The following is a 24,410-nucleotide window of genomic DNA, read 5'->3' as shown; positions in this document are numbered from 1 at the left end:
TGCTACAATTGTGCGAGCCCACTCTGGATGCATCACACTAAAGGCTCCTTAAATGTAGGGAGTTTCTTAAGAGCTGCACATATTGATGGCCCAGGAAACCTCTCTGTACTTCCTGCTGGAAGTTCCGGAAGGTGGCCCCTCTGCGAGAGATCCTGTCTGCACAGGAGGCACACACTCTTCCCCAGGGCTCTTTCCACTCCACCCTCTGCTCTTTGCACTTGGCCATGGCCACCTCCGGGTGTCTTTGCACCCCCCCTTACTGCGCCCCGGGAAATGTACACACAGCATCCTTCACCGCCCAGCTGCCACACGAGCTGTTTACACCTCCGTGTAAACTGTTTATATCTGCTTGTAGCCGGCGTGACTTTATTTCCAAAATACATGCCACTTTGGGATGAAATGTTTGCGCCCTGTGGACGTGCCTCTTGGCTTGAGGCTCAGTTGGGGCCTCGCCAGATGGAGTCTGTTGATCCTGCCCAGTCTTCAGTGGGGTCAAGATGGAGCATCCCTCTAAGGAACTGCCCCAGGCTTCCCACTTCATGTTCTGGCATTTCCCTGGCGCTGCATTGAAGCCTGTGTTGAATATCCCAGCCGTCTTTTCTCTTCCTGTAGAAGTATTGCTCGTGACTTGCTATGACATTATACAATCAGACATCATGTGCAAAAGAAAAGTTTAAAGAAAGGGGACAGGAAGGGGCAAGTTGCTCACTTGAGAGGGCAGACGCATGAGGCGGCGCAGCGAGTGTAATTTATGACCACCTCCCTCTCTTCTTTTTTCTTAATTGCAGGGGAAACAAAAGTAATTCGCCCCAGTAAACTAAAAGCCGAGACTAACAAAAAGCAATTCAGATCACACGTTTGAAGGTGGCCGTAATCACTAAAGTACTGCTCACAAAACAGGCATTGGCTTCAAACAGAGTGAGTAAAAGAAACACTGTTCTGTCAAGCGTGGACATCTGGGGCTCTTTCCATTATATTAGCACCAGAGGCAAAATACTGCAACTGAGGCACACACAAAAAGGATGGACCAGTGACACATCACAAAGGCAGATGTTGTTTTGCAATCAGCTGCTTTCCATCCCAATAGTTTCTGCTTCACCCACTGTTGTTTTAGCCAAAACTTAGTTTTAGCTTAGGTTAGAGAGAGACCTTTTGGTAATATAAGAAGAGGACTTAACCTAGTCTAAAAAAAAGAAAATCTACATGTCTATCCATCGGATTGGCCAGTCTTTAATAGGGGGTGTGGGCCTAGGCCAGTAAAAAAAGGCCAGACTTAAAACAACCACAAGCAATAAAAAAGAGAAAACAGCAGTTGGCTCTAAAAATGAAAGTATAAAATGAAAAACTGGCAGACTGAAACAAGAGTGTGGGGGTATGAGGTCCCGCCTACTTCCTCGTACCATCACCGGGATGGGTGGCTGACGATGTAAAACACGGCCAGATTTATATTTCATCCCCTCATTCACACATCTACCCAGGGTGCGGCACCACTGTATCTATCCTCCTCTATACAACTCTAGAAGCCTTCTCGTAATCTCTGCTCTGCCCCCTCGACTACCCTTGGGGCCCATCGCCCTCTGTGGGCTTCCTCCTGGCTCCGCTCTTTCTCTTCCCACGGACATCCGAGAAACAGTCCACACTGATTTGTTTAAAACGGAACTAAAACCAAATTCCTTGCCCCCGAGTTACCCTCTTAACCTACCTCTCATCTGCCTTCTGGGTAACATTTTCCCTTGCGTCTATCCTGCCTCTGTGCCCCGCTTCTTCTGCCTCAGCACTAGCCCTTCACCCATCATGGTCACATCCCGAGCACAGCGGGCTGTACCACCTACCTGCACTTAAAAATGGCTAATGTTGGCTGTCCTTAATCTATGCATGTCCACTTATGTATTGTTCCCAGTGACTGTTCCACTTACACCACTCCACAACCTGCTCAGAATGTCTTTCCAGCCCACCCCACTGTAAGAAGCTCATTGCTTCCCATCAAATCTGATTTCTTATATTTTGTACGTTCTTTTGTGATCAAAAAAGCATTGTTTCTCGCTGTATATATTTAAATAAAATAATGGGCTCTATTTCGCCAGAGCACATGTTCTGGAAATTCTGCAGAACACAGATGTAAATATTGTGATTTGAAACAACACACATATTGATTGAATGTTTGGACCGGCTGCAGCATCTCGTATCGCCTTTTCTGCCTCATTAGGCATATCAAACATCTTGTGAGATAAATGTTAATCTTCATAATTCCATTCCTCCTCTTTGAAATTCTCAAACCCTGTGTACACCTGTCTACCTTACGCAGATACAACCTCATTTAAACATGTGTGTGGTCAGCACTCAACAGGTGTTGAGTATAATCACATATCAAGTCCCGTCTTTACCAGTGCACACTACAGTGTGAGAAGCTGTAGAGAAATCCCTCAGCGCTCACACCAGCGAAAATACGACCCACTAGGGAAAAAGGCCCATCACACCACTTGCCACGAGAACAAGGTTTATTCTCATAAAAAAAGAAGTACGCGATAGCAAAGGACTCTGCTGTCACACATCGCTCTGACGAAATCAACATGGCCGATAGCTTATGAATGAAAAAGGCGCCACAACTGACGTACTTCTCCTAGGTCACAATCCATGTAGCTGGTTGGTGCGACCCTATACATAGGCAGCCTTCTGCATACGGGGGATGGCAGGTCATCGGTCCCAGCTTCTCCTGTCCATCTTCTTCAACGTGGGGTTCTTCTTAGCACGTCATGGGGTGCACAGCTCTTAATGTGGCAAATTAAAGTAGAAATCACAGCATGCCTTATCAGTGGCCTAATGTGCACCTGGTACAGCAGACATGTGCGCAGAGGCTGCTTTCGAGATGATGCTATCTTACAACCCCAGCTCGATACCAGATGCGTCCGCGCCATTCCAGTTCTTCCCGCCCCGCGCATAAGTGTGTTACTTTCCCTCGCTGGCACCTCGCAGCACAAATCACAGCGGCCTGGGATATTCTGCTCTGATCTTCCTGATCAACTAGCGATACACCAGCTTTTTGGTCGGTGGTCTTGGACGGACCCACACTCTGGAATGTTGGGGTCTTGGCACAGGCGCATCTGGGCACTATAACTTATTATCTCAGCTGCGGTAGGTCAGAGGCTCGTGTCCTCCTTTTCGTGGGATAACTGTGCACAGGGAGCGCTCGCCCCCTCATGGCCTGACAGGGCGCGTTCTTTCTGAATTACACGCGCTGTTAGTATGAGACAGTGAGAGGTTTATGAATTTCCTCTGGATTTGGCCTTGCCCACTGCTGCCCAAGCTGCAACCAGCTCCTGCATTCACCCACGTATTTCTGTTTTGTGCCTGGGCTTTCTGCACCGGCTTGATCGCAGCGCCAGGCCTCGATTTCAAGATGGCTGCTGTTTTCTAAAATGATGTTTCATTGTCTAGTGCAATCTACACCTAGTCACATAATCTCCTTATACTGCAGTTTCTATCAACAACCCCCTCCCCAAACATGTACAACACGCCCATATGCCTCTGCCACATCCAGAACCTCTTGTGGGCCTGGGAGGATCGCCCCCGCTTTCCAACAAAACCTTGGCTTCACTTGGTGAGTTGCTGGCTGTCCATCAACTAACTTGCAGTCCTATTACGGACCTTGACGGGGGCCATTTTGGGCTGTACGTTTAAGCCATGGAGATACTGCTCTGCATTTCAAAGACGAAGGACAAACCAAAAATGCCAGCGTGCTATTGATCCCAACAGCAGCGCAAAATGTAATGACAACTGTACTCAAGATCCCATTGGTTTATGGGTTTCTCTCTCTGTTTGACTTAGGAAACGTCTTGCATTAAACCCTCTTTGAGTCAGCAGAGAAAACGCTTTTTTTGCCACTAATATTATTCACTAACGCCAATTTTAATATGTATCCACTTGAAATTACTGTGGATTACTACCTTTTCTCTGCATCAACAACCTAGAACAATTGTGCCATATCTGAAGGGGAGGAGTTTTATTAATTGCAAACTTATCTTTTCATGGGGCGACACGTGTGAAACTTTTTAGGATGGTTTAATTTTAATTTAATTACTTTATTTGCATTTTTAAAGCGCTTTCACAGCCCACGGGCATCGAGGCGCAATTACAGGAATTGTTTTTTTTTTAGTAGCGTAATTGTTCTTTTTGTCTTAGTTGCGTATGTTTATAACGCGCGTAAATACCCAGAGGTTTCTAGGCGCGGACCCGGGGATCGAACCTATTTTGCTTCGTGTCGTCTTGCTTCCAAGGCCAGCACGTTGCCGCTGAGCTGTCCTCCCGGGTTTAAAGCCTGTTCCACTGTTAGACCAATAAAAAAAAAAGGACACTCGACTGGAGGCGGAAAGATTTTCTTCAATAAATAAGCGCTCTGGCCTCCGTATTCCAGCAGAAGTCTGGCCTTGCATCCAGGGGGACTAACTAGTGCTTTAATACCTCTGAAAACAGGCCACCGGCGCTCGCCTGCATGACTCCCGCCCCATGGGTGCTTCCTCAAGGTCACTCGCCGAGCCCCTCTGCACACATCCCCGCATCTAATGACTTCCTTGCAGTCCCGCTCTTTCTGCAGTCTATTCCCGCAAGGGGCCTCCTGCTCGGCGTGCAGTTAGAATCGGAAAAACACCCCCGACCTCCCAACAGTTTAGGAAGATGGACGGAAGGTTGGCCCTCCTCTGCCGACACCTGCAATCAGGGGCTTGACTCTGGACCAGTCGCCTACTTCTCTGCCTTCTTGGGGGGACGCCTGTTACTTGTAGTGCTTTGAAGATGCATGCTGCGGCAGTAAGCGCTATATACATTTAACACTATCATAGTTATGATTATTTGCAGGCGGGGTTTGCTCCCAAAGGTGGCCCACCCTCTCGGATTTAAAGCACTCAGCATTGTAACTGTTCATGCAGAGAGTGGATGAGGGGCTCCCTGAAGAAATTGGGAATTCTCTCAGCTAGATAGTCCTGAAGGGCTGGGAGAGTGTCAGTCCCATTGCAGCCCTGTTCATGGGGGTTAGGGGGTGCACAATGAGTGCCTGAACAGTATGAGTCTCGGGAGGATAGCTCAGCAGCAACGTGCTCGCCTTGGAAGCAAGACAACACGAATCCACACAGTTTCGATCCACGGGTGCGCGCTTAGAAACCTCTGGGTAATAAGTGCGTTAGTGCGTTATAAATAACCTATCATATCATATGTGGCAAATAGACACTCTGAAACCATGAAGGCTTCCTACACTTGTCGCCAGCTTTATATAACCTGCACAATGATTTGAGTGCTTGTATGTGCCACGCTTCAGGTTATGGCTGGCACATGATAGCGATGCCCGCCTTAGCATGTGTTCTGGAGGAAATGCTGGCAGCACTTGGGCATACAGATCCGACAGAGCGCCAAGCAAGCATGCAGGTGGCAACAGTGCGTGGCATAAGAGTATTTAACATAACATATGATGGCGATAGTTGGCAAATGCTGAAGGCCGGGTAGATGCTATATCAATGCCTCTTGACTTTGCCAATGCTTGCCTCTACATTTTGTCCCACACTCTGTCAAAAGACAGAAAGACAACATGTTGGTGCCTTTCGTGAACCCCGGGATAAATCCTAGACACTCTTCACCGTCTTAAAATTCACGTTCCCCAGTTTTTCAATCGGGAGCGCATTGGAACATGTATCGCTCGAACAATACAAATTACATGTACTTCAACTTTCTCATTTCTGGAGGCTGGCCATTACCGCCCCACTCCCCCCCACCCCCATGTAAATCCGCTCTGTGGGGGACTTTGCCGGCACAGTGTTGGGCCTCAATTGTCACAAGCGCTTTGTACGGAGACAATGCGTGCATGTTTGTGGGTCCAGGAGAGTGGCCTCCTGGGAACGGGCCTGTGTTCTGACCTGTAAATTGATCACACGCGCCTTTGAACCCCAGCAGAGAGCATAAGCGCCTGGTGTCTTCTTTCCCATTTCTCATTGTTCCTCACTTGGACCCATGCCATCCGATCCACCATGAACCCCTTTCACCTCACTGTCACCCTCCACGAACTGTCGCGCGACGCACCATCGTACCGCTCCGCGTCCTACTGCTCGACCTCAACTGCCATCAGCAGAAAAGACTGCACCTGCTTCTGTAGGCAAACCAAGATTGCGCATAATCCCCTGTTAAAAATGCTTATTTTGTTGTGCAAATATCGCAATTGCTGGTAGCTATTTAGCTCCTGCTTGTAGTCTAGAAGAGCCTGGTTAGCTTGAATCAGGGCCATGCAAATCCCCGTTTTACACACAAATAATTCCATGAATCAGGGCCACGCAAATCCCCATTTTACACGCAAATAATTCCATGAATCAGGGCCATGCAAATCCCCGTTTTACACGCAAATAATTCCATGAATCAGAGCATAGCCTTTTGGACAATCTGGAGGCCCCTAATAGTTGCCCCCTTGTGCGGTAGGGGATTGTGCCCTTGGTTGTGCCTGGCGTGGCACTGTGCCAGCTGCCTGCAGTGCTCGCCTCCCCCGCGCCCTGTGGCTTTGAGGGTTTGTTAGCGCAGGTGACAGTCCCCGGCGAAGAGAGAGGAGTTCCAGCCTTTTAAAGTATTCATAAGGCACCGCCGTTAGGCCTCTTCATTTAATCATTGTAAGCCACGATCGAGAAGCTGGCGGGTCCCAAAAGGGCAGCTCCCTATTAAATATGTCACTTATGGACATGGCCAGGCTTGTGAATGAAGTCTGTGCGGTGAAGAGCTGTCTGTCACCACGCGCCGCCGTGCCCACCGCAGAAGGGGCAGGCCTGGATCGGGAAATCTAAACGCTGACATTGAATGTCCTTCGTGTGTAAAATGCATCATGCACGCAATGTGAGCATTTACCCCATTTATGAGCATTTCTGATTTTTTTTTTCAAATCAGGAGCCTGGTGCATTGATCTGCCCAGGAGAACACAGTGTCGCCAAGAGGAGGAAGCTGGGATTACAACCCTCTGTCCTGTTGAAACGCTATCAAATTTGCATCCATTATAACGTATGTTCTACCCAAGCGGTAGGGTCTCATTTGGTTAACAAGAGGGTGACACATTGATAGACCAGTGTCTCATTGAGAAGAGCATGTCTCTTGCAAAGAAACCAGCCCTGTTGGTAGAGGGGGTGGGGGGGCCCTTTTGGAAGAAATTGTCTCAAGTGCGGGGTGCTTTATCATGAGGAGATCACCTCCTCCCCACCCTAAACTGGAAGAGGGGAGCAAGGTCACCTTACCATGCGTCTAGCCTCAAGCCCTTGGCTAATGCAAAGGGCAGGGCTCTGGTGCACCCTAGTCCTATGAGAGTGGGCCCTGCGCTCCACGTTGGCAGCAATAATCCGCTGGCACCCAGTGTAACTGAGCGTTATTTGCCACATGAAATAGCCGCAACTGCTTTCTTTCAAACCATGTTAAAGAGCCGAAAATAGCATGTGCTCGTGATGAGGGCTGAGGGCAACAAAGTTCCCTCTGCCCAACTGCAGGCAGTAAAGGTTCTACCTCCAGCTCTAATGACCGGTGGCATGTTTTCAAAATGTGTTTGCATGTCTGTCCGCCAAACTGTAAGCAAATATGAAATCTGCTAGTTAAACACGAGGGAGACACCATTCAAAGATGGCCGCCATAAAAAAGAAGGCGCCCATTCGGGGAGAGACATGCCCCTTCAATTTCTAGAAATGGAAAGAGGACCCCGAAGGGAAGCCATGCAGGACACTGAGAATCCTAAACGGCCAAGTTCAGGCATGGGACCTAATGCCCGCTAGGTCAAGTAGGTGGTGCCCCTAGAGATCCAGCAGGCACATGCCAGGGAGTATGCATCGATAAGCAGCAACAAGGCAGTCAGAGTATTCATAAGGGGTGCGGGAAAGCCATAAGCATTACTGAAAATACATTTACAAAATGTGTGTTCTGTTATTGTGATTTATACCGCGCACCGCTGCCATTTTCATGGTCTCCAGGCGCCCTGGCAGATCTGAAAAGGGAGTAGGGCTGGGTGGGCTCAGTGGGAAAGAGAGGGAAAAGCACAAGAGAGCTTTGATGTACTGCTAGTAGCTTCAGTTTGGAAAAAGCCGTCACTGTGTTCTGGTTTGTTTTTACTTGGTAGACGTTATGTGGTGTATGAGTGTGTTTGGGTGATTTTTGTGTCATTGCTTTAGTTTCTGTTATGTGTTGCGGAGTGCGTGCAGTTTGTGGTTGTTTTAGATTTTTGCTGCAGTAGAGGTGTGAGTATGTTTTGTTCAGTGTTTGAGGGTGCATATGCAGGATATTGGAGAGTTTTTGGTGGGATTAGTGGTGATTTGTCTGTGTCCTTTGTGCCACGATTATGTTGATCTGTCGAGTTCATACGGTTCTCTGGTGACTTGTGGTAAAATGTTTTATTTCGTTGGGCGGGCATATTTTGGTTCATCAGGTTTTGGTTGTTTTTAGGTGTTTCCCTTGTGATGTGTTTGCAGTTTCCCTTTGTTGATTGTTCCTGTTTAGCTCGGTAAGTTAAAGAACCATGGTCTGAACTTTAGCTGATCTTCTGGTGCTTGTACTTCCTGTGGGATCTAGTTGCAAAGTTTTGCTGCGATGCTGGATAACACTGTTCCCCCAAATTTCGCTTTGGTTATTGTTTAGACTTGAGACAATTGTCATTGCTGGGCTCTAGTGTTCGGTCTGGTCTGTCGATGGAAATTGTTCCCCTGTGTGAATTTTGCTCCATCTGCGTGGATTGCTCTGATTGTTATGCAGGGCGTTTTGAATATAATGTGTTGTTTGAACACTCTCTTACTGAGTCCGAGGAGTAGTCCTGGTGCTGTGTTCTGTATTCATTGTAGTTTTTTTATAAGAAATTTCAGCATTCTGAGATGCCGTCGCGTAGTCTATTCTTGACATGACGAGAGAAATGATGGCGAGTATTCTTTGTGGAAAGGTGAAAACGGGGAGCATCTGCATGATTGCGTGTAGGTGGAAGAAGCATGTCTACTTAAATAAGTGCCTGCAGTTATTGCCTGCTTTCCCAAGAACCTGATAGGGGAAATGCACCCTACGCCCCTCTTCTGGTGCTCACTTGGAATCCTCCCTGTCTAAGATGGCTGCCGAGTGTGTGTATGTGTCTGCCCTTTCACTGCGCCCGCAAGCTCTGTCCAGCTTTTATTTCTACCACCACCAAGCCTAGTCTTTTATCTCACAGCCCTGAGCCTTCTTTTTTCACAGTTTTGTGTTTTCCACCACAGAGTTTGCAGACCAATTTCCCGAATTATGAATTTGGCTTTAGGGTAGCCGCTTCCTCAGAGCCCCAACAGTTGTGATAATACATATCTTTGATTAATGGCAGTCTGCCCTGAAATCTGCACTTGCATATCCTCTTCAGGGGATATCATTGGCAGCAGAGAATATAATATTGACATGGCGCGCTGCTGAGCAGCTTGCGCCTAGATAGACCGCTGGAAGGCAGAAGTGAGCCGCCAGCCTACATTTAGGAAAATTGGTGTCTGTGAATCGGCAGCGCGGTGGAGATGTGCAGTTGCGCAATTTGTAGCGGAAACCTAGCCAGAAAGCAACTGAACGCTGAACAATAGAGGGAGTGGAAGATACTGGTGCAGTCGGGAGGGTGGTTTTGTCGGTCTTTGGTCCTTATTTCCTGGTGAAGTGTTCCTTGAAAAGTAGTGTCTTCAGAGCTATCCTGAATTGCAGGAGGGATGGAGCCAGCCTGATGTTAGCAGGAAGGTTGTTCCAGAGCGTAGGAGTACAGCAGGTGAAAGCCTGTTATCGGGTCTTCTTCTTGGATACCAGTTGGGTCGATATCTTTCCTTCCAAGACAGATCCGCCTATTCACAATAAAAAGCATTGCCAAAGACAGCAATTTTGGCTTTTGTGTAGGCCTGGGATAGTCAGCAGATGTAAAACGGGTGGACAATATGGCAATATATTTTCAGTGCCTGGCAAATGTCTATCTGATACCTATACAAGATCCAAATCTTTTTAAAAAAAATGTTTTTTGCCAAAGCTTGTTTTGGCAGGAATTCTGTGCTAAGGCCAGATGCAAGGACACATATATTGCTTATAAATCTCGAGCCTGAAGGCCAACTTGGTTAAGACATTTGTATTACTCCAAGAGCTGGTATACACATGCAATTAAGTCCTTAACTCCTAGAAGACGATTGCTTAGAAATAAAACTGGCCTCCTCTTCAAAGCAATAGCTAGCTCAAATCAGTCCAGGAGACGGGAGTGGGAGGTTGTCCGGCAGGGTAATATAGAGGTTGGGAATAACCATAGGAACAAGCCTGATCATGGCTGGTCAGTGAGTAGTTCCAAAATCTAAACAATACCCACAGTCACTCCTTACAGCCCATCCTACTCCTTTATTTACTTCCCATAGCAATATGTATGGGCTATTGACAGTGCTGACAGAGCCATCCAATGGATAAAACCTGGTCGCAAACTGACCTTTAAAAGCAATTGATCACGTGGTGGCCTTGTTGGCAGTATACAAGATTTACATGGGGTCTAATGGACCCTTAGTTCCACATTTCTGTTTTTGTTGTGTCTTCCTGTTTGAAGATGTGTGCACCCCTGAGCAATGCCTGTTCATGCCTGCAACACATAACATGTAACATAAAATGCACTGCCCTTGCACAGTAGTCAGTCCAGCAGCTGTGTAGATCCCATCTCATATCATGTTCAGCTTTTTTGACATAGCGCTGAAGGCCCATGAGAATAAAAGCACGAAAGCACCTCCTGGGATTGAATACATTTCCCATAATATTTAAAGATCAAAATAGGACTGGAACAAAACAAGCATTTAGATTTAAAAAAAAAAAAAATTCACTTTTTTTAATGAAAGTGGGAGGCCACCCCATGGTAAAACATTTCGCACATTGAAAGTCCTGCCGTTATACAGTGTGTAGGCCATTTTTACACATGGATACCTCCAATTCTTAGCTGTGCTCTGTAAATATGGAATTAAATAAATAAATTAAAATGCTTGTGGTTGAGCAATATTAAGAGGAAATAGCCAGTGTGCAATTAGAACAGGGTTATCCGACTCCAGGCCTCCAGCGCCGCGTTTTTAGGATATCCCTCATTAATATTCATGAAGAAAAATGTGCAAATATTTAGAATCATTGTATGCAAATCTATCTCATGAATATTAATGAGGGGTGTCCTGAAAACCCGACATGGATCCGCCTTCGGGGCCTGGAGTTGTACAACCCTGAATTAGAAGCACCCTGAGGGCCTCCACCTCCGCTCTCATTGCAAGTTCCACTTGTTGAAGAAATCGGTGAATGTAGATGGACGTGACACGAGGGCGTGCAACAGTTGGTGCATCGTTTTAATGGGGTACCTGGGCACTTAGCACCGAGAATGATGAGATTTTCTAGACAAAATGCCATTGGTTAAAAAGTGCCGATGTTGCTTACAAACATGGCGGCACCTCTTTTTAGATAAGTCCTATTTATGTCTGCGAGCTTTCAAGACCACATGTTATGTTATGTTATGCAAACTTGTAACGCGCACTTTCGCCTGAAGGCATCGAAGGCACATGGGGCTTTTCCTCTTCTGCCAGCACGGTCTTCCCAACATACAGGTAAACAGAGCTGCCTGGGAAAAGGCTAACTCCATAAGCTGTGGCGCCCGAAGTCTAGAGTTTTCCTCATGGCTCAAATGCAATGTCTGTTCAATACTGCACCTGGGGAGCGTCACGATTCATGCTGCCAACATGTTGCGTGCCCTGCCATGCTTTCTTCTACTTTTAGGGTGAGGAAGCGTCTGAGCTTTTTAGAGGCAGGCCCATTCTTCTGAGTAAGAGGTTCTCTTTTACAAGTCAGGTTGGGCTGGGGAAGTGTCACTTGCACGCGAGGCTTGCTGGGAACCCAACCATCAAGTTACAACCAGTTCTGTGGCAAGCAGAGGTGTAGACAGGGTTGTAACCGAGTGGGCAAGACCCACCCAAAGTCTGTAAACGCCCACTCAGCAGCTCTCTGTGTAGGCATTTACAGATGTTAATGTCACTGCGGTGGGCACAACTACATCAGCTTCAGGCCCCACTTGTTAGACAATTCTGGCTACGCCTCTGGTAGCAAGTGTATTGCACCCCCAACCATGGCAACCCCCAACCTACTTCACCACCCTTAGAAAGATTTCTACTGGAAATGCAAACATTTCAAAACCTTTTTCACAAAGGTTCGTATTCTTTGCCAGCCCGTTAAAATGAATCCTCATATCTTGTTAATGGCTGGTTGCAACCATAATTCTCCTCACCCCAGGGTCAATTTTTTGATGGTGCCCAACTTGTGGATTTTTCTGTGATGCTGTGTGCAGGGTCGGACTGTGCCATAAAATTGTCTCGGGCACCAATGAAAAAGTGTCCCACCGCAGCAAATGGCAATTCATTCCTTTTGTGAGAGACTTTTTGAGTAGTACCCATGGGGAGTTTTTTGATGAAATGTGATGCAAATTGTGGATTTTAAAGGATATTTATTCGGCAATACTGGTCAAAACTACTAGCCATATAATGAAGTAACTTATCAAACTGGCCCAGATTGGCCAAAAAAGTGTCCCACTTTGATCAAAATAATTGGCCCACACCAGCATTTTGCGTTTTTGGTTCGGCCATGGGACCTTTTGCCCTGTAGATTAGTCAGAGCCAGGCTGTGTGGTTAGGAGAGTCTTAAAGGCCAGGAAGACTCTCAGAGCGTTTTTGAGGCCAAGGCTTCCCACCTAACAACCCCCTTCCTTCTTGTTTCCCCCTCAGGTGCTCTCGACGGGATAAGTGCGAGCTGGCAGACCAGGCCTACCGCTTTGCCACCAACTTCGCTCATTGTGTGAGCGTCAACGTGCAGCCCAACAGCATCTCCGTGTCCGAGCACAGCCTACCGGTAAGAGTGGGGCTGCGTGTCCTCCATAGACTTTCCCCCAGGTTTGTGCAATTTGAAACCCTGATCATAATAAAAACAAGCACTGGCAAAGCCAACCGTTTGGACTTTTGTGTACATCTGGGATAGGCATTTGCCAGGCACTGCCATAACAGAACCATAAGGTGGCTACTGCTGGGAAAATGGCGCGAGTGCCTGGGCATATGCCCATCTGATAATGTACACAAGCCAAGTCGGTTGGCTGGGGTAAAGCTTGTTGGGGACCAGGCTTGTGGTCTACTATCAAACATTGGAAATACACATCAACTGTGTCACTGAATGTGTGTTTGTGTAATCATGATGACTTCTTGTTTGCAATCTGAGCAGTTCTTTGTGTTGCAGTTTGTGACTCATTTATGATACAAAGGTCTTCCTTCATCTGGTGTAACTTGTCACTTCTACGCAGAGGACCCCCAAACCTTCTGCTCTCGTCCCCCCCCTCCTCTACTTGCCTTCATGCCACAACCTCTGACTGGCAGTAAACACCGGGTGCTTTCCCAGTGACTGCATTTTACCTCCAGTGCCTCTGGTCTCAACAAGCTCCCCCTTGGCCCTCCTCTTCTTCCCATCTCAACTTCTACCCACAAACTTGCCCACAGCTGGGTCGAAGCTCTACTCCCTCATGCACTTGCACCAGGAGAAGTGCCGTCAGGCCTAGTATACTAATTTTTCTGTTCAGATCATTCGGAAACTTCAAGGCCTAAGAATGATTACTGTGTTCCCTTGTTCCCTTCCTGCTTTGAAGCGCTTCGAAGCACTCCACCTGTGTATAAGCGCTGTATAAACAATTACAATGACATATCTCAGCACTCCTTGAGCCTCTATGCTCACGTGACTGCTCGTGCCTGCACCTGTTAGTTTGTAACTCTATTACAGGGGAGCAGTACAATCTTTTGCCACTTTCCAGGCGCTCATTTTGACCTTCTTGTTCTGTTTTCTCGATTGGTAGCCCTGTCTCTTGATCAGTGTTGCTGCCTACACTCTCGTACCCTTGGGGGTGATTTTGAATTTTGCTTTTCATCTTCTCCCGGCCGCCATGCTCCCACATTTTCTTTATTCTCTTCAATGGCTTGCCCTGTCCACTCAGCTCTTAGTTTGCTGCCTATGCCTTTGCTCCTGGCCTTGGCCCTCCTCCCCATCTATCCTCCCTTGGCAACCCCCCCACGCTCTCATCATCCGTCTTCTACTCATCTATTAACTATCCCTACCCCCAATCAATCACTCTTTCACTCATTTTCTCTTCGAACCCCTGAACTCTGGAATGCTCCCCACCTTGCTCTGCACCCTGCTCCCACTCTAGTTACTTCTTGCCATCTCATGAAGACCCACCCACTCTCCCCACGCGTAATCCTGACTGTTGTACCATTTTCGTCTGTTTTTTACATTTTTCTGTAACCAACTTCTTTAGCTTACATGTACAGTGCTGTGACGAAAGCGCATTATAAAGTAAAAATTGAAACATTAGATTAGCTTCAGAAGTGAATAGATGGTAATCAGTGAGATATTTTAATACAAATATGCTACGCCATTTGTTAGGTTATGGTGATTTATACCGCCGCTACCAATTTATACCGCGCACCGCTACCAATTTATACCGCGCACCGCTACCAATTTATACTGCGCACCGCTACCAACCAAGGGCAGTCTCCAGGCGCTCATGTGACCATAACAATGTTTTTTTACAGGTTAAAAACACTGCAATCAGTAGGACCGTTGCTATAAAAAGGAGTGTACATATATTCTGCAGGACCACCTCTCAAATCTGCCATAGCGCTGAGAAGCCATCAAGTCTTTGAGTTAGTGCTCTAATAGTAAAAAAACACCTGCGGTTCCCAGATGGGATATGCATTTCCGATGTCAGGATGAGAGAAGAGTTCATAGCAGATGCCAGCGGAATAGAAATATCAGAGCTTTGTAAATACCAGTGTCTCCATGGTAACAAAAAAAGGTTGCAGTGCTGTAGGATTAGACATTTAAAGGGAATCAAAAACACTGTATTCCGAAGTAGGGCCAGGTTCCTAGTATCAGAATGAGCTTAGAGCCCTTTGGGTATCGTGCATGCAATGGATGGGATTCAGAGTAACTCTGACACCAAATAATGGAACCAGCTCAGGAAGATGGCAAAGGTTGCTGTTTTATTAACAATTATCTAAAACAGGGAGGTTACACAGACATCAACAGACATTCGCTCGAGCTCTCAGTGCATATCACATAAAAACAGCCTTTTATACAAAAAAATATGACACGCGTGACATCATACTACGTGGCAAATACAAAAAACCTCAGTGGGATTGTGATAGGATAAAGGGAAAAATCTAAGTATACTTGACAGAAGGGGTGGGATTGTATTTGGATCTCTATCAGGTGGACAACTTATGCCTACCTCTTAAAACATGTCATCTTCAAACTATTGAGTAAACAATATATATCATTGGCTCTCAAACTATAAGGGTCTTTGTTATACGGCCGTCTACAATTGGTTGGAATGCTTGTGCCATGTCTGGAGCATTTGGTTAACTTAGCAGCACATAAGCGCATACACAGGTGCCAGAGGGTGGACTTGGCTTCACCTCCCCACCCAATTAGCCCATCGTCTCTCATCACCCATGCCTTCGGTCATGAAGATTGTCTTTGAACTTGTCCTTGCAGTGTATGCTTGTCTCTGTGAATATAAGGTAGTGTGAGCACGCACTATCGTTGTTCTAGAATGCCAAGCTCAACTCTATTCCCATCCTCAGCTCACGTGACTGTAGACCACAATCTGGTCCTTTTTGCAGCATTTAAATGTCTTACTTGAATAAATCATGGCACGCATGGTGTTCTTTCTTTGCACCTTAACAAGGGAAGATTCAGCTTCTCACGTTCAGAACTTGGCTGCTTCAGCTTTGATACCTGGCCAAACAGCTTCGCCATCCTTGTCTACGATCTTCAGCTAATTCATGCTGCGACACAGCTCTCAACCTTTCCTCCCCATGGGTCCTGGCTTACTAAAAGTCATGACACCGATGTCCAGCTTTTATGCAATGGCGACTTTGCCTGCAGTCTATTCACTACGTATAGCCAGCTTCTAAGATCACTTAGTCTACTTGCGTTACAGCATCTGTACAGTTATTGAATGATTGCATTTTCTGTATTGCGTCACACACACGCAATCTTCTCTTCACACACAAACGTTTACTTTATCCTTAACTTCGTCATCAGTTTCGGTAAGATCCATACTTTCTCTTCAACCAGTACCATCAGAGCGTCACTCTCGTCTCTTGTGACGTCACTGGCTCCTCTTTCACTCATTTTCATATTACTTCAGGCAGTTCCCCCCTCAGATTGTCATCTCTTCAGCAATACATTTGATAAGGTTTTCTCAACGTGTATCTTCTTTCGAATACTCGCCGTGGAATTGTCACACCAGCTGGTGTCAAACATGGCACAAACTCAGGCTTCCAACATACAGGAAGTAGGGGGGGCGGGATTTCCTGCAGAGGCATGCAGCTGCTCCTCTACACGAATGGTCCATAGACACATTGCCATTGATGCTTTCATGGTGGTTGAGTGTGAAAAGCCTAGTGTTCTTCATGAAAGTATTATTATTATTATTATTATTATTATTATTATTATTATTATTATTATTATTATTATTATTATTATTATTAACCCCAAGTCCCAACACTGGTTGGAATTTGGGGCTTTTGCATTTTAGGACTTGATGAATGCCTGTTCCAAGTGGGTTTAAAGTCATGTCTCAGTTCTTGGGTGGGGCGCTTCAGCGGGGCAACTCCCAGTTTCACAGGTGCAAAATACCTAATTTGACACCACATTGTGCCTGATCATTAGAACGTGCCTTTCCCAAATAAAATCATACCCACAGTGGGGTGTTGGGGGTCCACTAACATACCCAGTACTACCCTTTCTAGCGTACCCAGTATTTACATCTGCCATGGTTTAGCTATGTACTGGATGAAGCATCCAATCTTCGTTCCCACGCTATTACCTCTCCCCCGTACACCTTGCCTCGCACCCATGCTCCTTTCCTTGTCCCTTTTCTCCTTTCCTCATCCCTGTGCTCCTTCCTCGTCCCTGTGCTTCTTGCCTCATCCGTGTTCTCACTGGTTGGTCCTCATGCTCCTTGTCTCCTCCACATTCTCTTTAGGTAGACGGATCCAGTGCTTCTTGCCTCATCCACAAACACCTTGCCTCGCACCCATGCTCCTTGGCTTTCCCCATGCTCCTTGCCCCGTTCCTCTGCTCCTTGCCTCGTCCCTGTACTCCTTGCCCCGTCCCTGTGCTCCTTGCCTTGCCCCTGTGCTCCTTGCCATGTCCCTGTGCTCTTTGTCTCGTCCCTGTGCTTCTTGCCTCGTCCTCATGCTTCTTGCCTCGTCATTGTGCTACTTGCCTCGTTCCTGTGCTCCTTGCCTCGCCCCTGTGCTCCTTGCCTCGTACCTGTGCTCCTTGCTGTGTCCCTGTGCTCCTTGCCTCGTCCCTGTGCTTCTTGCCTCGTCCCTGTGCTTCCTGCCTCGCACTTGTGCTTCTTGCCTCGTCCCTGTGCGCCTTGACTTGTCACTGTTCTCCTTGCCTCGCCCGTTCTCCTTGCCTCGCCCCTGTTCTCCTTACCTCGCCTGTGTTCTCCTTGCCTCGTCCCTGTTCTCCTTGCATCGTCTCTTTTCTCCTTGCCTCATCCCTGTGCTTCCTGCCTCGTCCCTGTGCTTCCTGCCTCGTCCCTGTGCTTCTTACTCGTCCCAGTGCTCCTTGCCACGCCTCGCACTGCAGCGACCGCCATTAGCCACAACACGAGGGTTCCAGAGCGAGGACGGGACTGGAAGCGTACCCCCTGCAGCCCATCTGGAGAGTTTGATAGGGGTCACAGACCAGTGGTCGAGGTGTAAAAAAAGAAGTAGTGGAACTATGTGCCCTGCTGGCCTGCACCCAATCCCCGCAAACCCCATCACCACGCCCCCTCCCACACACAAAACAAACCCCCACTTGCACCTGCTGTTTAAGAGAACGTCCAGTGCAGTGCACTGAAAGTGCAAGTTTCAACTTCTTCCTACACTTTTATTTTAAAACGAAACCATTCCAGAACGGTTTCTTTCTAAAAAAAAAAAAAAAGTATAGGAGCTGTAAAACGTAATTTAAAAAAGTAGAGGAGCACCGCTCCCGACCGCTCCCGCTCACTTCGACCACTGTCACAGACCAGCCGTCTTGATTTACGATCGGCCGTTCCAGCTCTGAAAGTCTGACAAGCAGTCATGGATGAGAGCACATCTCATGAAACCCCAGTAACCCCCACATTCCCCTGTTTCCCAGGTTCCCGGGCCTTGCACTAAACTCCACCAAGGACTGCAGTGTGCTTTGATATCTTCCGCCAAGTGCAGTGTGCAGTGCGATGTGCAAGTGCAGAGTATTATATCACGTGACAAGAGCTGGCAAGCAACACAGGCCTCCACAGGGGTGGGGATAGAAGGGTTGAAGGGGCAGAGATTGGGTTGGTTAGGTGTGTAGGCTGGAGGTGAGCGGGGTCAGGGAGAGGTCAGAATTCAGCGGGCCGGGTCTTTAGTTCCTGATGTGATAAGAGTTTAAATGGCAAACTTTGAGGGTAATGGCAAACCCACCATTTGCCAACGACCTCTGAGTGATATGCTGATAGGACGCCCCTCAACCATTGCCCCTCACAGCTGCTCCCTGCCTATAACAGTGGCTCCCTGCCTATCACAGCATATCCCTGACTATCCCAGCTGCTCCCTGCCTATCCCAGCTGCTCCCTGCCTATCAGAGCTGCTCCCTGCCTATCACAGCTGTTCCCTGCCTATCACAGCTGCTCCATGCCTATCACAGCTGCTCCCTGCCTATCACAGCTGCTCCCTGCCTGTCACAGCTGCTCCCTGCCTATCACAGCTGCTCCATGCCTATCACAGCTGCTCCCTGCCTATCACAGCATATCCCTGCCTATCACAGCTGCTCCCTGCCTGTCACAGCGTACCCCTGCCTATCACAGCATATCCCTGCCTATCACAGCTGCTCCCTGCCTGTCACAGCGTATCCCTGCCTATCCCACCTGCTCGGTGCCTATCCCAGCTGCTCCCTGCCTATCACATCTGCTCCCTGCCTATCACAGCTGCTCCCTGCCTATCACAGCATATCCCTGCCTATCACAGCTGCTCCCTGCCTGTCACAGCTGCTCCCTGCCTATCACAGCTGCGCCCTGCCTATCACAGCTGCTCCCTGCCTACCACAGCTTCTCCCTGCCTATCACAGCATATCCCTTCCAATCACAGCTGCTCCCTGCCTGTTACAGCGTATCTCTGCCTATCACAGCTGCTCCCTGCCTATCCCACCTGCTCCCTGCCTATCCCAGCTGCTCCCTGCCTATCCCAGCTGCTCCCTGCCTATCACAGCGGCTCCCTGCCTATCACAGCGTATCCCTGCCTATCACAGCGCCTCCCTGCCTATCACAACTGCTCCCACCACAAGATGTTTCTTAAGAGGCCAAACCCATATCTCTATGAATTTGAGACCTTGCCTCCCAAGCAATACCCGATATTCCTGAAACCGGCTTCATGTCATTGCTTTGGACTTAGGAAGAGGTCCAGGAGCTTCTGTGCAGGGTTGGCCTGCAATGTGCAGGGCTGTTCTTAATGTAAGCCTCTGCATATTCCTCAGTCTGTATCCTCCACTGTATCCTCCACGGTGGGCACATATCGTTCACAGAGCCTAGGTTTTCCAGAGAAAGCCTTGCAGTTAGAAATTACCGCGTATGTACTCATCGGGGGACTTCTTCAGAGAGATCGTGATTGAAATGACGGGATTTTGGTGAACTCCTTGAATGCAAAATATCAAATGTGCATAGTAACCAAATAAGAAATAAAAATGAGGACAAAGTTTTTAAATATAGTGCATTATGATTTAATTCAATTGGAATTCTGCAACAAGGTCTAATAGTGGACACATTTTTGGAGAAAAAAACGTTTTTGAAACAAGGGATTAAGGTTGTAGTCGTGCGGGGATGCTTTGGATCCAAAAAGTCCATGGTTAAGGGAATTTGCCAAATTCCTTCCTTACGGTATTAGCTCTAGTTTCAAATTATATTTCGATTTGCTGCTTTAGATTTTCTTTAATTTCTAATTAAACAAATATACGATATAATGAATATATTGTACATTGTTAGATTCAAACAATGAAAGTTAATCACCTCATCAATAGGGTTCTCCTTTAAGAGTGAATCAAGCAAATAACCTGTAAATGGTCAAAAGATTCTAAGAAAACAATACAATGCGCATAATGCAGAATTAATAATGTAAACAAAAATAAATCAAAACTAGTTTATCAACTATTACCCAATATATAGAATATATATATAAATAAATATATATTTCAACAAATTAAAAACACTTCTGTTTCCACGTGGGAGATGGCACCCACAGGAAAATGCTCCCAAAAATGTGCCTCGCATACAAGTGTCAAACAAATACAGTTTCTTTAAAAGGTTACAGTTTTATTCTGACACGCAGTAAAAAGGAAGGAAACACGGTGCAGCGCATTTTGTAGTGCACCCGCTACTTGTTCACGTACCATATATATCTATATCTATCTATCTATCTATCTATCTATCTATCTATCTATCTATCTATCTATCTATCTATTGATCTATCTATCTATCTATCTACCTACCTGCATATCTATCTATCTATCTATCTATCTATCTATCTATCTATCTATCTATCTATATATATATATATATATATATATATATTTATTCAGCATTTTGAAGGATGTAGGCCAGCAGTGCAGGCAAGTAAGGAGCTTGCAATGTGTGACTCTTCAGAGGTGTTGGACCACAGCTCGAAGCTGCCTAGATGGTCTAATACATGATGAGGGATCTTAGGCTTAACGAGTCTGGGGAGCCACAGGTTACATGCCACGAGTTTGGGGTTAAGTGTGTGGCTTTTTAGGTAAAAAAGTTTTAAAAGTCATAATTTTAGGATTCTGAGCCATGTACTTGTATTCGGCAAATAGAAAAGTGAGGAGTAATCGAGGGATTTCCATGTTATGCTATGTTGGTATGTTTGCCTTTTTTAATTTACATTTTTATTTGAAATTTTGCTTTTCTATTACTTATAGTGTTATCACCGTGTGAGATATATATATATATATAAATTATGATTGTTAAATTGAGTATTGAGTCCCACAGGAAACCTAAAAAATGAATTGCTATTAACTTTTGACTTATATGACACATTGGGCTGACATTTTACAAACAAAATTGTAGTCACAGCCCCTCCCCCTACCCCCCAGATTGTACATCTTGGGAAAGATCTGTTAAAAAAGAAAAAAAAGTTATTAATAAAGTTAAAAACGCATTTCAGGCACTGTATAACTGATATGTGTATCTATTTATAGACCCATAGCAACGCGTGTGGTACGCGGGACCTCATTCAGATCGTTTCCATGTCCTGGACACATTCTATTATATTCTATTTGATTTTTATGAAGCGCCAACTCACCCGCAGGCCTCAGAGCGCTCACAAACAATACAAACAAATAAACAAACAACTAGGGAGGCCGGGAATACGCTAGGATACTGTCCGGTCCATGGTTTGCAAGGATGAGTCAGAGGAGCCAATCTAGCTACCACCGCCATCGAACAGGCAGGTTTTAAGGGCTCTCCTAAATTGAGCGGAAGACGACAATTGCCAGATAAAGGGAGGTCGCATATATACAATCAGCTTGATGCCCTGCCGTTACATATGGAGCCATGGACGTCACAATGCACTTCGCACTTTATTGTCACAGTAAATGTTATCACGATGCACTTTATGCAGCAATGCTGTTCATGCAATAATACACTCAGCACTTTATTATTACAGTGAATGCCACTATGCACTTTATTTGAGCATTATAGAGAGATTTGTAGACATGGAAGGCAAGGAGTCGATCCAATGCGATCAGAAACATGCTGCTTTCCCCTCCATCTGAAGAACGCACACGTGTGCAGCGAGTCGATCTATTAGGATCAGAATTATACTGCTTTTCTGCAGAATAAAAACACGTGCAGCGAGTCGATCCGCTACGATCAGATCAATGCAGCTCTCGCTTCTCCCTGCAGTATGCACACGTGTGCAGCAATGCCGTGCACTGGCATACATTTCCGTCAGGACAGCCAACGTTGGGGCATAACACACACACTCCCTCTTTACAGGATAATATAGACTGTATTACATGCCACCGCACTGGTACATCCTTGGTTGGTCAGGTCTACACATCTTTGTAAGATGATATGGATTAACATTATACTTGCCATACACACACACATTATAAGGCCAACCTTTCTGCCACACAACATGAGTCCGTCTACTGTTTTGACTTTTTTATCACCTGATTTTAAATATGCACTGTTTGAATGGGGAGTTGTTGTGAACAAGCGACGAGCCTGTCGCGAAACACGTTATGCTGCCGAATGTTTGGGCTTTATACTGTGGGAACGCCAGACTCTGATGGCTTTTAAATATTTTGATCCAACATTAAAAGACGACATGCTTACTCACTGAATCTGACTGTTAGTGGTGAAGTGCTTTAGGGAGTGCAACTCGACGCTTGATGTCCACATCAGCAGGGAGAACATTTGGACCAGGTAGGAAACAACTTGGACACAAAGTATTGACTCAATTTCCGCAAAGGGTCTGGGGTTATTTCCTCGAATAATTTTTAAAATTTGACGGAGAACGGTGTGCCCCCTTCTCTCAAAACTTTAGCTATATCTCCCATGGTGCATTGCAGCAGAAAAGCTCTTCAGAAATGAAAAGCAGCTTTTTTTACAGTGGGAAAGATAACCGCGGTTATTATGGGGTAGCCGGAAACAAAATGTGGAAAAAATGCTTTTTGAAGGTGGGGAAGACTTTGGCTGATGGCCTACCAATGAGTGAGGATGGAAAAATGGGCAGTAGTCTGATGGGATTCAAACACCTAAGTTTCATTTCACGTATGTGCTGCCAAAAGTCCAAGGTTGGGATAGTATGCCAACCATTTAGTGGGGTTGAGGGACAACCTGACGTGCAATGTTGCATAGACCAATCCACTGTTGCTTTGTCCGCTACAATCAGTACTATATGTGTTTAGAGGTAGTTCAATGTGTGCCCTACAGATAAGGGGTAGCAATGATGTACTAATCCTTATATGTTCTATAAGTAGATATGTTCCCTTAAACCAATCCCTTCTCTTGATAGGCTTTGAATTTTGCCACATAAAATGATTTCATAGATGATGCATATTGGGGTATAAGACTTCTATGTAATCAAGCTGAGGTCTGTCAGTTTGCCCTGCTTTATCAAATTAATAATAAAGTAGTACCTTGCCATATTCTTTGAGTCTGTCCGTTCATTTGGTTTCAGATCATTAATGTAATTCCATCTAGCACAAACAGGCGCTTCAAGGTGCTAGAGCACAAACCTTTTCTGGGTAATGCACAAAGAACTACCCCTGTCAGATTATTATTATTTTAGAAGATAAGCTAGAGTGGGTTACGATGACAAGGAAACAATGCACTGTCATTAAAAAGAACAGTGCCGCACAGTAGAATTATAAAGGTGTCATTTGCACGGATTCCTGGTGGTTAATTGTTCTTTTTCCTGATGAATATCCTTCAGCTCTATTGTGGACTGAAACAGTTGGCTCTTTCCACTTAAGAATTAAGCTTCAGAATAAATCCCATGATTTAACACTAAATGACACATTTCACAATGAGGTTTTGAGCGCCTGCTAGCTAACAATGCCTATTTATGTGCATGTGCGTTCCGTACACAGTTATTGTAGCCACGACAACTGTCTAAACCATCACAACACAATTGCTCTCGCATGCCCAACACTGAATAAGGAAGTGAATTCAGAGTTTCCCAGGGAATAATACTGAAATGACAGCTTATGATACATTGATGCTTGGTGCATTCTCATAAATAAGGACCTTATTCTCAGCGCTTTCCTCAGCCACAAACCCACGCAAATCAGAACAGGGTAATAATTAAGAAGAAATAATTGACTAATGGATACAAATCACAAATGCCTGCTGCTAGAACTGATTTTATATATATATATATATATATATATATATATATATATATATATATACACACATATATATACATTTATATATATTTAAAAAAATCTTTAGTTAAGGTGCAGTTAAGTTGAGCAGATTTAGAGCAACAAAACCCATGAAATTCAGCAGATGTGGGAAGCCATGTTATATATTCCTCTATAGCATGGTTCTATATGTTATCTTTCCACCTTGTGTTACTGCGTATTTACAGTTATTGGTCAGTAAGTTACTTAACTCTTTTAAATCCACGATTACTTTAGCTTCAGGTACATGTTACTCTTATTGCTTCAGTTACATCGTTACTTCTCAGTATTTTCATATCGTTTTAGCATAGGTTCATATATCTTCTTTATGACATCCCATTGTCCTCGTCAGATTTCTTTTTAATGTCCAACCTTAAGATTAATTGATGTAT

The 24,410-nt window shown here is 45.8% G+C and overlaps 1 protein-coding gene across 1 annotated transcript in view; it reads left to right on the top strand.

Annotated features, from left to right (window-relative positions):
• Positions 1 to 24,410, top strand: part of PLXNA2 (plexin A2) — a 568,789-nt gene that overhangs the window by 359,237 nt on the left and 185,142 nt on the right. The window contains exon 6 of the mRNA XM_069633272.1: positions 12,753 to 12,876. Within this exon, the coding sequence (XP_069489373.1) occupies positions 12,753 to 12,876 (124 nt within the window). The remainder of the gene's footprint in view (positions 1 to 12,752; positions 12,877 to 24,410) is intronic.

Source organism: Ambystoma mexicanum, chromosome 13 (genome assembly GCF_040938575.1).
Source record: "Ambystoma mexicanum isolate Mex_15411 chromosome 13, UKY_AmexF1_1, whole genome shotgun sequence".
Taxonomy (NCBI): domain Eukaryota; kingdom Metazoa; phylum Chordata; class Amphibia; order Caudata; family Ambystomatidae; genus Ambystoma; species Ambystoma mexicanum.
This window is presented reverse-complemented; position numbering and strand designations above follow the sequence as displayed.